At 52.9% G+C, this 15,374-nt stretch overlaps 1 protein-coding gene across 8 annotated transcripts in view; it reads right to left on the bottom strand.

Moving 5' to 3' along the window:
- Positions 1-1,148: 1,148 nt before the first annotated feature.
- The window catches only part of LOC121595871 (histone lysine acetyltransferase CREBBP-like), a 25,652-nt gene continuing 11,426 nt past the window's right edge, over positions 1,149-15,374 (bottom strand). For 7 of the 8 annotated variants that reach the window (XM_041920230.1, XM_041920221.1, XM_041920257.1 and 4 more), the window contains exons 5-17: positions 11,947-15,374; positions 11,576-11,865; positions 11,337-11,494; positions 10,479-10,583; positions 9,435-10,377; positions 9,102-9,332; positions 8,744-8,974; positions 8,253-8,650; positions 7,782-8,175; positions 7,333-7,689; positions 6,952-7,242; positions 6,515-6,817; positions 1,149-6,442 (exon numbers count right to left, since the gene is read on the bottom strand). The exon at positions 11,947-15,374 is cut by the window's right edge and continues 4,328 nt beyond it. In XM_041920230.1, the coding sequence (XP_041776164.1) occupies positions 5,561-6,442; positions 6,515-6,817; positions 6,952-7,242; positions 7,333-7,689; positions 7,782-8,175; positions 8,253-8,650; positions 8,744-8,974; positions 9,102-9,332; positions 9,435-10,377; positions 10,479-10,583; positions 11,337-11,494; positions 11,576-11,865; positions 11,947-15,374 (8,011 nt within the window). In that variant the 3' untranslated portion in view covers positions 1,149-5,560. The remainder of the gene's footprint in view (positions 6,443-6,514; positions 6,818-6,951; positions 7,243-7,332; positions 7,690-7,781; positions 8,176-8,252; positions 8,651-8,743; positions 8,975-9,101; positions 9,333-9,434; positions 10,378-10,478; positions 10,584-11,336; positions 11,495-11,575; positions 11,866-11,946) is intronic. The other variant, XM_041920266.1, reaches the window with a different exon arrangement.

Below are 15,374 nucleotides of genomic sequence, written 5' to 3' on the forward strand. Positions count from 1 at the left end.
AACATATGATAACAAAGAATTAAATATAACATAAAAATTCGTTTAAAAAATCGTGATATGGTAAACCATACACATTGCCTGTATCATGTGCTTCGGTATGCGGAAACATTGTATCTAGCGGCAGGATGTATCTTCGTCTTCCCGAGAAGTTGTTTACGTTGTAATTTACTGCCGAGGAGAAAGTAGGAATAGATATTATTGTTTTCTCCATTTATTACTTTACGCATGAGATTTTGTACATCATTACTTAGAAGTAGGCTTATCTCCCTCAGAATACTTGTTGCACCATTGCGTTTACCCTATGCGCCCTACTTGTAACTCTATAATATGTCTACTGCAATCGTCTGCTATCCTTCCAACCGCTATGTCTCGTCTTTTACAAATTACTTTCCGGTTTGTAATATTGCACAATTAAAATTCGGATCCGGGTTATACCAACGTACCATCGCCTTTAATTGTTTTTGGTTTTGCTCCAGAACACCGAACACTATTGCCGACTGACCTTCTTTCGTGAATCGCGAGTTAGTACTACGCAGCGTTGAAACGGGGGATTGATTGGGACAGGAAGAGGACTCAAAAATCAAACATCATCGTTTCTGAAGGCTTTATGGTATTTAAAAATTGTTTATCGCTTTCTTGCTCCCTTTTAACTACTGTGTGTCCCCCTAAACGGGTAGTAGAAGTTCTTATGTACACACCCCCATCATGTTTACTTACTCATTCCGATCGATCTCCGCTCAAGCACTTCTCAACACCAGACCTCCTATAATTTAACCTGCTCCTTTTTATACACACGACCATCTCACTGTCTTTTCGGCATCGCTTAACGCATCCCGTCGCACCGTGTACTCTTCAAATTGGTCGTTTTTCAGTCGAATACTGATGTTCGAAGGCTTCCAGCGTGCTGTGGGAGCTTGGCAGAGGTGATGAGAGTGCGGTTACTGCTGACTCGTGTAGGACACACGTTTCACTTAGTTTTGTAACAAAAATAACAACAAAAAACGCACCATTTCGTCCATGCCGGCGATCTCCTTGTTCCGGATGTACATTACTCACCCCCGACCCCCAATCCCATAATAGTTTCCCAATCCCTCTTCTTTCATAGGAACCCCCACGCCCATTGCATTTAAGCTGAAAAAAGCATGACATAGTACATTCTTGATTTTGTATACATTTTATGTTCGTTTGTTTCTTTGTTTCCGATTTTTCTCTTTACCCTTCCTCGCTCTACCGTGCTTATTGTATACTTCTCCCGTCCCGTACATCGTTTTCACGATCCTCTCTCCTCTTTACATTTAGCAGTAATAGTACATCGTTTCAACATAATTGTTTCTTTCCTTTTTTTCTATTTAATTATTATAGAGCTTGTAAGTATGAAGGATGTTTTGCTTTTGTTTTGCTTTTGCTTCAATTACTGGTAGGACTATTAAATTAAACCACGCGCAATTGCAGTTAGGAGAGAAAACGAAGTGGGTGAGCTTTTTTGTTGTTGTGTGTGATGATTTCGTTGCAACAGCGGATACATGCAAACACACACACACGCTTCGTTTTCTCTGTCATCCCGTTTTTTTTGCTTTTTGCTTCTGTTTGCTGCTGCTGCTGCTAAACCCTTTTGCTCAGTACATTTTGCTTATAAACCCCGCATGCGTTTTCTATTCAATTTACAGTATCATCGACCTGCTGCCTCCTTTTTTTATGTTCTAGTGTTAATTTTCCGTTCTAACGCTTCTGCGTTTTTTTCTTACCCTCCCCCTCTCCATTGCTCGCATTTTATCGCCTACATCTCAAAATTAGTTTGAACAGCGATCTTCGAGTGGTGTGAGACACGAACTATCCCTCCTATATGCTACATTTATGTATAGAATATATTTATATTAAATGTGGCATTTTGTGTTATAAATTATTTCCAATCGTAATCCTAGCTTTATGTATAAAGGATACAGATTACATTTTGCTTTACCGCCTAACGTGGAACTGCGGACTGGGATGATATTGTTCGCGTTTGAGCATTTGGGATATGGAAGAATGAGAGGTAGGGGGTGGTCAAGGAAAGTAGAAAGGGAGGTACGGTGGCGGGAGGGGAGAGGGGGAGAGGTAATGGGCAATGATATTGTACGTACGTACGTGGGTGTGTTGTTGTACCAGTTGGAATTTCCATTGGTGTCGTGTTTCTTCGAATCTCTCTAAGCGCTCGACAGCAACAGCAACAGAATGGGAAAGGATGGAAGGGGTGGGTGGGTGCTAGGTGTGTAGGGTATGTGTATATTATACTTAAATATTATTCTTTAGAACATTTGTTTTGTTACGTATATATATATATATACACCTGTGCACACAATTACAAGAATCGAAAGCGATCGCGGATAGATAAATTATTAAACAAGCGTGAAAAAGTGTGTGAACGTTTAATGTATGCATATATACATATATAAATACATATATGTATACACATTATAATAACTAAACACGTCTGTATGCTTCCTTACGTACTAACCGTTACGCTATAATTAAAGAGGAAGTGAAAATCAAGTCAGATCGTGTGATGTATGTTGTATGTTCATTTGCTGTCTTACTCTCTTGTTTTCCTTTCTTTTCTTTTTTGTAGTACGGCCTTAGCTTGCACGCCAGTAAGGATTGCTTGTTATAACTACGATAACTAAAACGAATAAGGTAAGGGAAACTAATCACAAATGGTCTGTCCCCTCGCCCCGCCTACGTTGGGCGTATGTGCAGCAAGACAGTAGAAAAACGGGACGCGAACCGCGCATAAACCATTTTCCATCAGGCGGTTAACCGCACTCTGATGGTGCGTATAATAACGACGACACAGCCACATAACAATTTCTCTTCAATTGCCCTACCTTTCGTTTTGTCTTTGTCGAGAAAGATCATCCTACATCTTCCCTCTCTTTGTATCTTTCTCTTTCTCTCTATTCTCTCTCTCTCTCTCTCTCTCTCTCTCTCTCTCTCTCTCCCACTCGTTATTTTTTACAAAAAAAAATCAGATGAAATAGGAATTTAATAAAAGAAAACACAGCGCACATTCACGCTGGAAAAGGCTCACCCAATATTGTGAACGTGAATGTGGTATATTGTGTGCACTCATCCTGAGATATGGGTGGTGGAGGGTTTTTTGAAATGAAAGATGGGAGAACGTGCTACTACTACCCTATCCTCTATTCTCTCTGTCTCGCGAACTCTCAAATTCTCCCTCCCTTCTTCGCGTCTCTTTACCTTGCCAGTTTTGGGATTATTGCTAGAATACACTTTTTAATACAAAGCCAGCAAAGAGTTTGTTAACAGGCCCTGACCACGTTTATAGCCGGATAAAATCAAATCTATATGTACAGAACGTAGTAAAAGCGCACGTTTCCACTTATCGAAGAAGTAAGTCTTGTTCGTAGTTCAAACTCACCACCCTCCCACCACATCCCAGGCTTCTGTCACACAAGGTGACAGAGTACAACGGGGCGTCGGGAAGGGCGGGAATCGGATACACAGGACACCATTGCTTTGCTTTTAAATGTGATTTGTGTCACTTTTTACTGCCTAAATTAAATCTTGCTTGCTCTTCGGTTTTAAAGCTTACGGGGTGGTCTCGTTACACACACACACACACACACCAGAGTCTCCAGCTCCAATGTATCGTACTACTTTTTCCAGCTTATTTTAAGTGACTTTGTCCCAACTAGCCATACCCACATTTTCACAAGCACACGCGCACACTCGCCGGAGCCCAAAAAGTGCAGTCAGTTTGGGACAAAAACAAACGGGCAAATCCTCTTTCTTGGTGCAACAACCGTAGCAGGGCGCATAAAACAGAATGGGTAGTCAGCTCTGCGTATGAAAAAAATCGAGCCGTTCAAGTTCGAGAAACAACACCCTTGGGTTGTTAAGTCGTACGAATTGACTACTGCAACCCACACGACCGAATAAGCAATGTTAGATAAGAAAAGAAAAGGATGCAAATAAATACAAACAAGGGAAAATACGCAACCTAATGCCGGTAAAGGATTGCTAACGAGTACTTAAATTTTCTTTGAAGGATTTTAAAAATACTTTAGTGTCGAAAAAACGGAAAACATTCTACTTTGCAGATTGCGCGTATACGTGCATTGAGGACCACCTTACTGTAGAACTTATGTGATAAGATCGTTTAGTGTAAGATGTACAAAAAAAACCATTCAAAACCCCCGTACGCAAGCTTGGGTGGTTAAGCTGTAGTGTGGTGTGCGAGCGAGTGGATGTGTGACGGCGACTGCATTATAAAATTGCACTCGCGCTAACTCCCTTTCGAAGAATACACTAAATTCAAAAGTCTAATGTTTGTTTGTTTTGTATGTTTTTTTACCTATACAAATTGCATTTCTTTTACACGTGTTACTGCACCACTTCGCTAGCAAGGCCTTTTGTGTCGTTCTTCTGGTTTGTTCTGCTCTCTTGGTTGTGTTGTTTGTTTTCTGATTTTTCTTACCAATTTTCCTATACACCGCACGTTTCTATCTCGCCCCTGTACCCCGCCCTCATCCGTAATCTACATGTCCCTGGTTCCTCTCTCCGATCTTCATCTTTCAAAAAGGGATTTAAATATGTACAGCTTTATAAAATAGATTAACACGCACTAGAGCTTTCGTGTTAACTGAAAACGCACTGGAACACAGTATTATTTGAAGGTAAATCACGCAGAGTTAAATTTGCGCTAGTCGCTTCTCGTTTGGCCTACTACATGCTTTACGGGCCCGCGCTTATTGAACCTGCCACAATCATTATGCACATGTTAAAGGACGAAGACGTTTCGGAGACTTGCATATTTACACCATGAACATGGAGAAAATATATATATGTATATATGTATATATCTATACATGATAATAAACTAATATAGTTATGACGTATGCAGGTGAGTTCTTTTCTTTTTATAGCGCGAGCGCGTGTGCAAGTGTTTCGAAGGTAATTAATGAAACCTGAGAAAAATGGCTTCAAATCGAGCAATTCATTACTTAAACCGTATGATTTTTCGCGTGATCTACGTGTGAGTGCTACACAATCGCTCTCCACCTATGTTTGTGATACATTATAACGAAATAGAAAAAAAAAATCTTCGTCCTAAGCCTAGAATACGAGCCCTTAAAAAACAAACAAAAATTGTGTTCAGGGTATTGGTTGGAATAGAACTAATGAACATTTAACTATTGACAGCGAATAGGACCGACTTTCGCCCTGTTGAACGAAAATCGAACAATATCTATGTACAATTATACAGCCTTCGCTCTGCTCAATGAAACTATATCCTTAAATTGCTGTTTTCCTTGCTTATATGCGCAGCCACGTACTTTTCACTTTACCTTCCGTCACAATTGGTAAACAAATATACTATCCTTTCTTGTCGTAATGCTTGCGTAATGCTTTCTTTGTCCCTATCAGAACGGAACCACACTTCACTTAAGTTACATACGATTTGTAAACATCTGTACTAAAAAAAACTAATTATTCTAAAACAAACTAATAATATCAAAATAGTACGTTTCTACCCGCTACGTTGACTTTTTCCAGAATACTACTACAACTGTTCGACAAACTTGGTCAGCTGGTCTGGCAGGGAGGTTTCGCCAGCGTTCCCGTTTCCGCCCGGGCCGATTATACCGACGCCCTGCGACAGATCCTGCTGCACACCGCCCGCGCCTCCCACGCCCACCACGTTGCCGCCACCGAGCCCGCCGACTACGCCCACCACGCCGCCCATGCCGCCGCCCACCGACATGGCGTTCACTGGGCCGCCCACACCGACGACGCCCACTCCGACCACGTTACCGGTGCCCGCACCTGGCATGCCGACGTTGCCCAGGCCACCTCCCATGCCAACCACGTTGCCCGGCTGGTGGCCCGAGTGCATGTGGTTGTGCAGCACTACGTCGCCCGGCTGCACTGGCACGGGCGAATGGGACGGAATGTGGTGCGGCGACGGTTGCGCACGCGGCGACACGGACGGTTGAGCCCGCGGCGACGGTACCGCCCGCGGGGACGGCTGGGGCTGCGGGCTGCGAATCGGTGGCGGCGACCGGACCGACTGCATCAGCTGCTGCTGCATGGCGAGCTGCTGCGGGTTCGGTGGCCCCATGATGCCCTGGTTCGGGCCCTGGCCCTGCTGCTGCTGCTGCTGGAGCTGCTGGGACAAGACGTTCACGCCGACGCCGCCCTGTGCCTGCGGGTTCGGCTTCATCGTCTGCTGAATGTACTGCTGCTGGTCGGGGAACATGCCGCCACCCTGCCCGTACCCGCCGCCCATCTGCTGCTGCGGCCGGGGACGCTGGTTGTACGGTGGGACGGGTGGAATGTTACCGCCGGACATGGCCAGCTGTCGGTGCAGCATCAGCTGCTGTTGCTGCTGCTGCTGCTGCTGCTGCTGCGCCTGCTGCTGCTTGTACCAGAGCTGTTGCTGCAGCTGCAACCGTGGTGAGGAAGAGGGCATGGTTTAGACTCGAATTGCGGGTTGGGACGAATAACGCACACTTACCGGCATTTGCATGGATGGATTGTTGCCCGGTTTGCCGCCGCCCGGCATACCCTGTACGCCTTGCATGCGGTTCGCTGCCATCTGCCCGCCGGTCGTCGGATTGTACACCATTACCGGCTGGCCAGACTGCACCTGCTGCACCTGTGAGCCACCGGGATGCATGACGTTGTGCTGCTGCTGCTGGACTTGCTGTTGCTGCTGTTGCTGCTGCTGCTGCGCTTGCTGCTGCTGTTGCTGCTGCACCTGCTGCTGTTGCTGTTGCTGCGGCATTCCCACTTGATTTTGATTCTGCTGATGAGCCGCCTATTAAGAAAGAGAGAGAGAGAGAGAGAGAGAGAGATAGAGAGAGAGAGAGAGAGAGAGAGAGAGATAGAGTGCAACAAACAATAACATTTAGGAACGTTCGCGCTAGAGAGGGAGAGGGATTTAGCTCGTACCTGTTGTTGTCGTTGCTTAATGAAGGCAGCCATCAGTTGCGGATTGGCCTTCAGTATCGACAGGAGCTGCTGCTGCTGCTCCGGACCGGCGGCCGGATTCTTGAGGGTCGCCATGAGCTGTGCGATCGCCTGCTTCGGCTGCGTGGCCATCTGCGTTTGACCGGGCTGGTTCTGTTGCCCGCCGGCCTGCTGCTGCTGGGCATTGCCCATCATGCCACCCTGCATGGCGACCGGGCCCTGCCGTATGCCGGCCATCATCTGCGCACCTCCGACACCGCCACCCATGATGCCCTGTGTACAACCATACACAAAAATGGGATTGTTAAGAACCTTACCCATGGTGCGATAGAGCTCTTGTGAGTGAACTGAAGCTTCGCTTACCGTCTGGAGCGTGTTCTGTGGCTGTTGCTGCTGCGGCTGCTGCATCATGCCGGGGAGCGTTGGTCGCATGCCCGGACCGCCACCGTTCGGGTAGCGCGTGTTCCACTGGTCCATTTGCATCACGTTCTGGCCGAGGCCGCCCGGACCACCGCCCGGTCCACCCATCGCCACGCCCACCGCATTCGGTTGCTGCTGCGCATTGGGCATCACGCCCACGCCCGACACGTTCACACCGACGCCACCCGCGTTCATATGGCCGGCCGGTATGGCACGCGCCATTACTGGCGGTATCATTACGGGATTGACCTTGCCATAGCCCACATGGGGCGCTTGCTGGCGAGCGGCTTCCTCCTGTACCTGTATTAGTCGATAAGCAGGAAAGGATGCGCAAATGGAGAGCAAATTGTGTTAAAACATTCCCAATTCATCACACACAAACAAACACATACCTGTTTGACGGCTTGCAGCACATTCGCCGGCGGTGTTTGTGCTCCCGGCTTCATGCCGATACCACCGTGGTGCGGGCTGCCCATTCCACCCATCTGGACCGTGTTTGGCACGGCCGACGGACTCATGGCACCCGCGCCGGCATTGTTTAGCCCACCACACGCCATGCTGGTGACGACACCACCGCCGCTCGCCGGCACACCGATCGCCATCGTGTTGCTAACCGGCCCGGACGGGGCCACCGAGCAGCCGGCGATGACGTTGGTCGAGCAGACGGCGCTGCTCAGACTGCTGCCACCGCCGTTGCTGTTCTGCGGTATCTGCGGCGTCGGTGCACCGAGCCGGGTCGTGTTCATCACCGCCATACGGCGCCGAAGAAGCTGCTGCTGTTGCAATCTGACAGAGAGAACGAGACAGAAAAAAGGGAAAAGTTTAGTGACTGAACCCCGCACAGAAAAAAAGCAATCGCTTACCTCTGCTGTAGCTGCTGTTGCTTCAGCTTGTGCTTGATGTTCGGGCAGAACGGTACCAAGCATTTCGCCTCCTGGCAGTGCTTCGCGTGGTAGCAGCAGAGCGCTATCAGCTGCTTGCAGATCGGGCAACCGCCGTGCGTCTTTCGCTTGCAGTGCTTCGTGTGCTGCACCACCCGCTTCATCTTCTGGCAGGACGGCAGGCGACAGTTGGCGTCGCGGCACTGGCAGGCGTGCACCAGCGACTGGATGCAGCGCTGGATCGATTGCTTGCGCGCTTCCTGCGGGTTCGTCTGCTTCACGTCCGACGGGGACGAACCGTCGTCCAGATCGAAACCCAGCTTGTCCATCTTGTGCTGGTGGCCCACCTTCTCCTTACAGGTAATACAGAGATCAAAATCCTGCACGGGGAGGATAAGACCGTTTGTTAGATAATGCAACAACATAGCGCAGAGGGAAGAACAACCACACCGCACGGGGAAGAGAATACTTACGTCACAGACGGTGCAGTGGTATCGCGTCTCGACGTGGTTCTTGCAGTTGTTGCAGGTGTAGACAAACTTGTCCTGGCCCTGGTTGTGCAGCTCGTACAGCATGCAGAGCGTACTGAACTGTGCCCGGCGTAGCGAAGAAAACTCGAAATGCTTGTCCCTCGCGAGCGTCAGGAACGCATCACGCCCGTCCATCAGATCACAGTTGATTAGTGGATCCGGATCTTGGATGGGCTGTAGCGAAGCAAAAAAGAATCAGTTTTGAATCAGAAGGGGCAGTTGAATAAATAAAAATAACCCTCCCGTACCGAGGTTCCCAAAGAATGAGAATTTTTAAAAACATAAACCTAACAAAGCTTACCGCTAAGCTGGCAGCCGACTGCGCCGAATGAAGCCGGATGACGAAGAACACCTCCTTGTGCTTTTCCATGGTGGCAAATATCTTTGCGCTGAGATCGTTGCCAATCTGTTCATTGGTTTTCTTGTTGCTTTTACGCTGAGCTGCCTTCGACTTGTTGGACTTTTTCGCCTTCTTCTGGCCTTTCTTCTTACCGTCGGCTACGGTGTCGCTGTCATCGTTCGACATGATCATCTGTGCAAAACAAATTCAGTCGAAAATATAATCCACGAACACACACACACACACACCCATACAGAGAGACAGAGCAGCGACTCAGCTCCCCGATGCACTTACCGCGTTCGCCGCCTCCTCGCGCTCGGCCTGCTTGCGCTTTTCCTCCTCCTCCTGGTCCAGCTCCTTGATGCTTTCCTCCAGCACGTTCGGCCAGAAGTCGCCCTCGAAGTACGGCAGCTCGGACGCCGACTGCAGCTTGTCCTCCATCGCCTGCTTCAGGATGTCCTTGTAGTCCTGGATGGTACGCTCGACCATGCCCTTGTCCAGCATCTTCTTGTACCACTCCTGCAGCCGCTTCGGCTTCGGTATCCGCTGCTCGGGCGGATGGCAGTGGAAGATGTAGTCGTCGCCCTCGGACGGCGGGCAGGCCCAGATGTGCGCCATCGTGTAGCCGAGCTGCTTCGCGTAGTCCATGTACCCGAGCAGTATCTCGTGGTAGACGGACGTGCGGTACTGGCGCGGTCGGAAGAAGTGCACCGAGTCGAGGTAGGCGATGTAGACGCGCCGCGTGTTCGGTGCCGCACACTCCGACCCGTACTCCTGCACGTGCATGCCGAAGAAGCACACGTCCACGCCGTCCACCTCCTCGAACGCGAACAGTGCCTTCGCGCGGTACGGGAACTCGGGCAGCATCTCGCCGTTCTCGACAAACCGGCTGCGCATGCCCGGCTTCACCTCCACCATCTTGTCCGAGCTGGAGACGACGCGTATGTGCACCTCGCCGGCGCCGGCCTCCTTCTTCTTCAGGAAGTTGTTCACCCGCGTCTCGATGTACGTGCCGAGCTTGGACGTGGGCAGACGCTTCGCGTTAAACTTGTTGTCCTTCCGCTTCTGGCCCTTCTTCTTCAGGCAGGCGTCACACACGAACCCGCCCGGCCAGATGGACTCGAGGTAGAGCACGCAGATCTGGTGCTGCTTGCGCCCGCAGTCGAGACAGTCGACGAACGGTTCCAGCTCGAGGTGATCGTTTTTCATCTCCTTGAACTGGTCCTTCTTGATTTGGCTACACAGCGACGGACCGGAGAAACACACAGACACACATTGTAAGCAAAGGTCTCGCGAGCCTCTAGAAATGTTATATTCCCATGATGTTTTAATACTCACGTTTGCGACTGCATCGGATCGTCACCAAGCGTAACCGTATCGCCCGGTATCTCGTTGAAGCACTTCTGACAGTACGTGTATCTGGTAGATAATGCCCCAAAAGAGCTTTTAGTTTTGGTTTTGTGTTGAGCGAGCGAGAACGTTCGGCGCAGCAGGTTAGGGTGTGTGTTGGTGTGGCATGGGATGAAGATGGCGTGAAGATCATGGTTTTCCGAATGTTGATGGCGATAACAAGTTGGGGAGTTTGGCAGATGGGGAGGAAGCATGTGTGTGTGTGTGTGTGTTTTTTTTTGTAGATATTTTGCGCGGTGATACGTTGGTGGTGGTGGTGGTGGTGGTAGTAGAGTGTTGATGAGCGCGTAATATGAAAATATAAAACAAATGAACAAATTTTAATTTCACTGTACGAAAAAACAATCTAATCAAAGCGGGTTTATTTGGTCAAGGCGTTTCTCTGCTGCTATGTTTCCTAAGCGAAGATTGTGAGTTTGTGATGCGAAATTATCAAGCGAATGAAAAATGGTAAGGGGAGCAAGGATATGCGCATGCGGTACAATTACTCTTTTTCTTCAGTTCGAAAGTCACCGTACACACCAACGGGTGCCGGTTGCATGCATATGTGTGTGAGCAAGCGAAGCAAATACACACACTGGTGGGTACAGATTTTAGTCGTGATGATGAGACTTTGGTTTGAAGTAACTATCTGAGAGTGGTCAATAATGCTGCTTTCACAAACAAACAAACAAACAAACGAACAAAAAAGTCCCTTTCCGTTTTGCTTTCCCTAGCTGGGGAGGGGTGAAAATGCAATGGCAATGTGCCGCAACGAGCAACGATCCACTACTAGCGAGTACATACCGGTTTTGGTAGCTGTAATACTTTGCGTCTCGTGGAATGGTACATAGCTGCTTGCCGTAGCAGCACAGCACTTGCGGGTTGAAGGTATACTTGCGGCCACAGCAGTAGCCCAGCGACTGCATCACCGGGTCGATCTCCATCTCGAACACCTCCGACAGCTGGGGGAGAGGAAGAAGAAAAGCCGATGCATTTGTGAGGCGGGCGCGTACGACGACAAAGCAATAGAAGCGCAAGCTTACCTTGGTGCAGTAGCGATAGACGCGTGACGTCTTCCGGTTGTACAGCCAGGCGTTGTCGAACATGAGCCACACGTCGTCGACGTACTCGCGCGGATCCTGGTACTGGCCGCTCTCCAGCTTCTTCCGGATCGTGCTCAGATCCATCGGCTGGCGGACGATGTCGAAGTAGTCGGGTATGCCGAGCGAGTTCGGGTCGACCGGCATGCGGAACGGGATCGATTCCGGTTCCTGCGTGACCAGCTTCTCGAGCGTGGGCAGCAGCGCCTCCCGCAGTTCCTCCGGCTTGAACGCTAATCGAAGAAGAAGAAGAAGAAAACGAAGGCAAACGTAACAAAAGCTGTGCGTGAATAACAACAGCGCACACTACTTACAGCACTTCTTTTTGTTGTCGCTCGCGTTCGTCTGGATGGTCGGCTCCGGGTAGATGCCCGCCTTCAGCTCCGTCTTCATCACCTTCGCCTTCGGGCTGCCGGGGCGGCCCTGCTCCACCTCCACCTTGAACGAGGTCACGTCCAGCTTGTTCTTGCCGCTGCTGCCGCCGCTGCTGCTGCCGTCCGAACCGTCCATCAGCTCCGACTTGATTTCGTGCGCCATCATGCTCATGCACTCGTTGTTCACGTTCTTGCCGCCGCTCTCGCCGCCGCCCGACGTGTCCATGTGGTTGCTGTCCGGCTCGCTCTTGATGTCCTCCTCGCGCTTCATCTCGAACTTGCCCTTGTTGTTCTTGCTGCCACAGCCACCGCCGCCGCCACCACCGCCACCAGCGCTGGCGTCCTTCGCGCCACTGCTGCTCGGCTGCTCGGGCGAGTCTTCCTTGTCCCGTGCCATCGCCGCCTCGAGGGCGGCCATCTGCGAGCTGTAGGACGAGGACGAGGTCATGCGGCTGACCGACATGCCCACCGACGTGGTGAGCGTGCTGGCCCCGTTGGCGGTGGTGTTCGTCGTGCCGGACCCTCCGCTAAGGTTGCCGGTCGAGGCGGGAAGCACGGTGGACGTGGATGGCAGGGCGGCCCCACTGCCCGGGGTGGCCGGCGTCGTTGCCGGCGTCGTCGTGGTAGAGCTGCCGTTCAGCGAGAGGGTGGCGGTGGCGGCCGCCCCGGTCACCATCGTTCCGCCCAGCGAGCTGCCTGGCGGAAGGAGTCCGCCGCCAACGGGCAAGGCCGAGGACGCACCGGCTGTGGCGGTCGGTCCGCCGAGCCCGTCACCGACGCCCGCCGACGATGATTCCGTCGACGGTGGTCCTCCGGGCGTGAGTAGTAGCGGTACAATACTGTTGCTGGACGTGCTGCTGTTCCCTGCCGGGGAGGGCAGCATGGGCCCGTTCGACGTGGCCACGGTGGTTGCATTGGGGCCGATCGTTCCACCCGCCCCACCGACGACACCGTACGGACTGCTGGCTAGGAGATCTGCTGTACCGGTCAGCCCGGTACCGCCTGTGCCGGCTCCTCCCGCACTGCCGATTGTGCCAGCACCGCCGGTGCCGCCGCCGCCACCTCCACCTCCGCCCATACCCGACAGTAGAGCCATGTTGCGCTGCTGAGCCTGAGCTTTGCCGCCGCTCATCAGCTTGAAGCCGCCGGCGCCACCACCACCACCACCACCACCACCGCCGCCACCGGGGTTGATTGTGTTGACAAACATGCCGCCGGACGCACCAGGATTGTTGCCCGGATTGGCTCCCTGCTGCTGCTGTTGCTGCGCCGCGCTGGCATTGACGCCACCGAACGCCGTGCGCATCCCTTGCGCCATCGTCTGACCGGTAAGGGCACTGGAGAGCTGTCCGAGCTGCTGCTGCGTACCGTCGACACCGCCACCACTGAGGTTGGCGCACTTGGCCCGCACGATGTCGTTGAACTGCTGCAGCTGCGAGGAGCTGTCCATCATCGCCGGTCCGTTGAGGAATGACTGCTGGTTTATTGCGGTTGCTGACTGCGGTTGCTGCTGCGGCACGCCGACCATGCCCTGCGCATGGTTGTTCGGTTGCTGCTGCTGGGCGAAGGGAGAAAGCCCGCCGGGCAGCACAGTGCCGCCCGCGCCGTGCACCAGATTGCCGTTCGGGCTCGGGCCCGGCTGCGCCACAAACAGCTGCTGCGTTTGGCCGCCCGGTCCACCGCCCTGCTGCTGCGCGTTTACCACGCCGAGCCGGCTGTTCGGTCCCAGCTGGCCGCCGAGGCTGTTCTGCGCCTGGTTCATCAGCCCACCGGCGCCGCCGCCGTGCCGCATCTGCTGCATGGCGGCCGGGTTGTTAGCGCCCGCTGCCGCGTTCATACCGCCCAGCAGGTTCACCTGCTGCTGGTGGTTGTGGTTGAGCGGGCGCAGCAGCTGGCCGGCGGCATTCGCGCCAGCACCGCCGGCACCGGCACCGCCCACTACCTGCCCGGCCGCGTTCAGCTGCTGCTGCTGCTGTTGCTGCTGTTGCTGCTGCAGCTGCATCTGCTGCTCCTTGCGCTTCTGGCGCTTCTCCTCCAGCTCCTTCTGTATCTTGTAGATCTTCTCCGCTAGCAGGTGGTAGTACTCCGAGCGCGAGTTGGCCATCTCGTACATGTCGCCCTCGACCTTCTTCGCGTACGCGACCAGATTGTACATCCGCTTGTCGAACATGGCGGACGGATCGGGCGAGGGAAAGATCGCCTGCACCAGCTTGTGCACCAGATGGTTGCGCAGGTCGGGCGTGACCGAATGGTGCCAGTCCTTCGTACCCTGCACCGGCACCGCCACCATCGACGGGTTGGTACCGCCGGTACCGCCTGCACCACCTCCACCGGCACCACTGCCCGCCGCGAAGCTGCTCGTGTTTGGTCCCCCGCCGCCACCGCCGCCGCTCATCGTGCTCGTGTTGGTCGCGTTCATCAGCGGCATCGACTGGGACGTCATCGTCTGCATACCGCCGCCGCCGCCCGTGGTCGACGTGCTGCACACTACCGCCCCGCTGTTCGTCAGCGTGCTACCGTCGCCGGGACTGAACAGCATCTGGTTGCCGCCGCCGCTACCCGCTCCCATTGGAATGATGGAGGGATTCGCTTGCGTCTGCTGCACACCGCCGCCTCCCTGCTGGTTGGCCGCATTCTGGCCCAGCATACCGTCGGTAGCGTTTTGCTGCAGCATGCCGCCACTCGTCACTAGCTGGTTCGGTGGCATCATCAGACGTACCGCGTTGCCTCCCGGCTGCTGCTGCTGCTGCTGGTTCGCCATTCCCATGGCACGCATGCTGTTCATTTGGTTTGGCTGTTGCTGCTGCTGCTGTCCGGCAGCACCGATCAGATTGCCCTGCAACGGCGAGGACGAGGGGCCGCACTGCTGCTGCATACTGTTCACGAGCTGCTGGTTGAACGGTGCCCTTGCACCTACCACACCATCCACGCCGGCCGTTACGCTTCCAGTGGCGTTCTGCTGTTGTAGCAGCACTTGCGCCGCTGACCCGTCCTGGCCGGCCTGTCCGCCCGTCTGCTCCTGGCCCACCGAGACGACCGCTTGGGGCAGCAGTCCTTTCAGCTGCTGCTGGTTCGTCAGTGGCGATGCCTGCGGAGTGGTCTGGGCCGAGGAGAGCAACTGCTGATCGTGCTGCTGCTGTTCCGTGCTGTCCGCTGACTTCATCTGCATCTGACTGTCGGACTGCTGCTGCTGCAGCTGCTGAAGTAGCAGCATCTGCTGGGGCTGCTTTTGCTGCAGCATTTGCATCTGCTGCTGCTGGGGTTGCAACTGTTGCTGTAGCTGCTGCTGTAGCTTCTGCTGCTGTTGCTGCAGGTTCAGCTTCGTTTGCTGTTGAGCCTGCTGCTGCTGCTGTTGCTGCTGGGGCGAG

This window comes from Anopheles merus, chromosome X, assembly GCF_017562075.2.
Source record: "Anopheles merus strain MAF chromosome X, AmerM5.1, whole genome shotgun sequence".
Classification (NCBI taxonomy): Eukaryota; Metazoa; Arthropoda; class Insecta; order Diptera; family Culicidae; genus Anopheles; species Anopheles merus.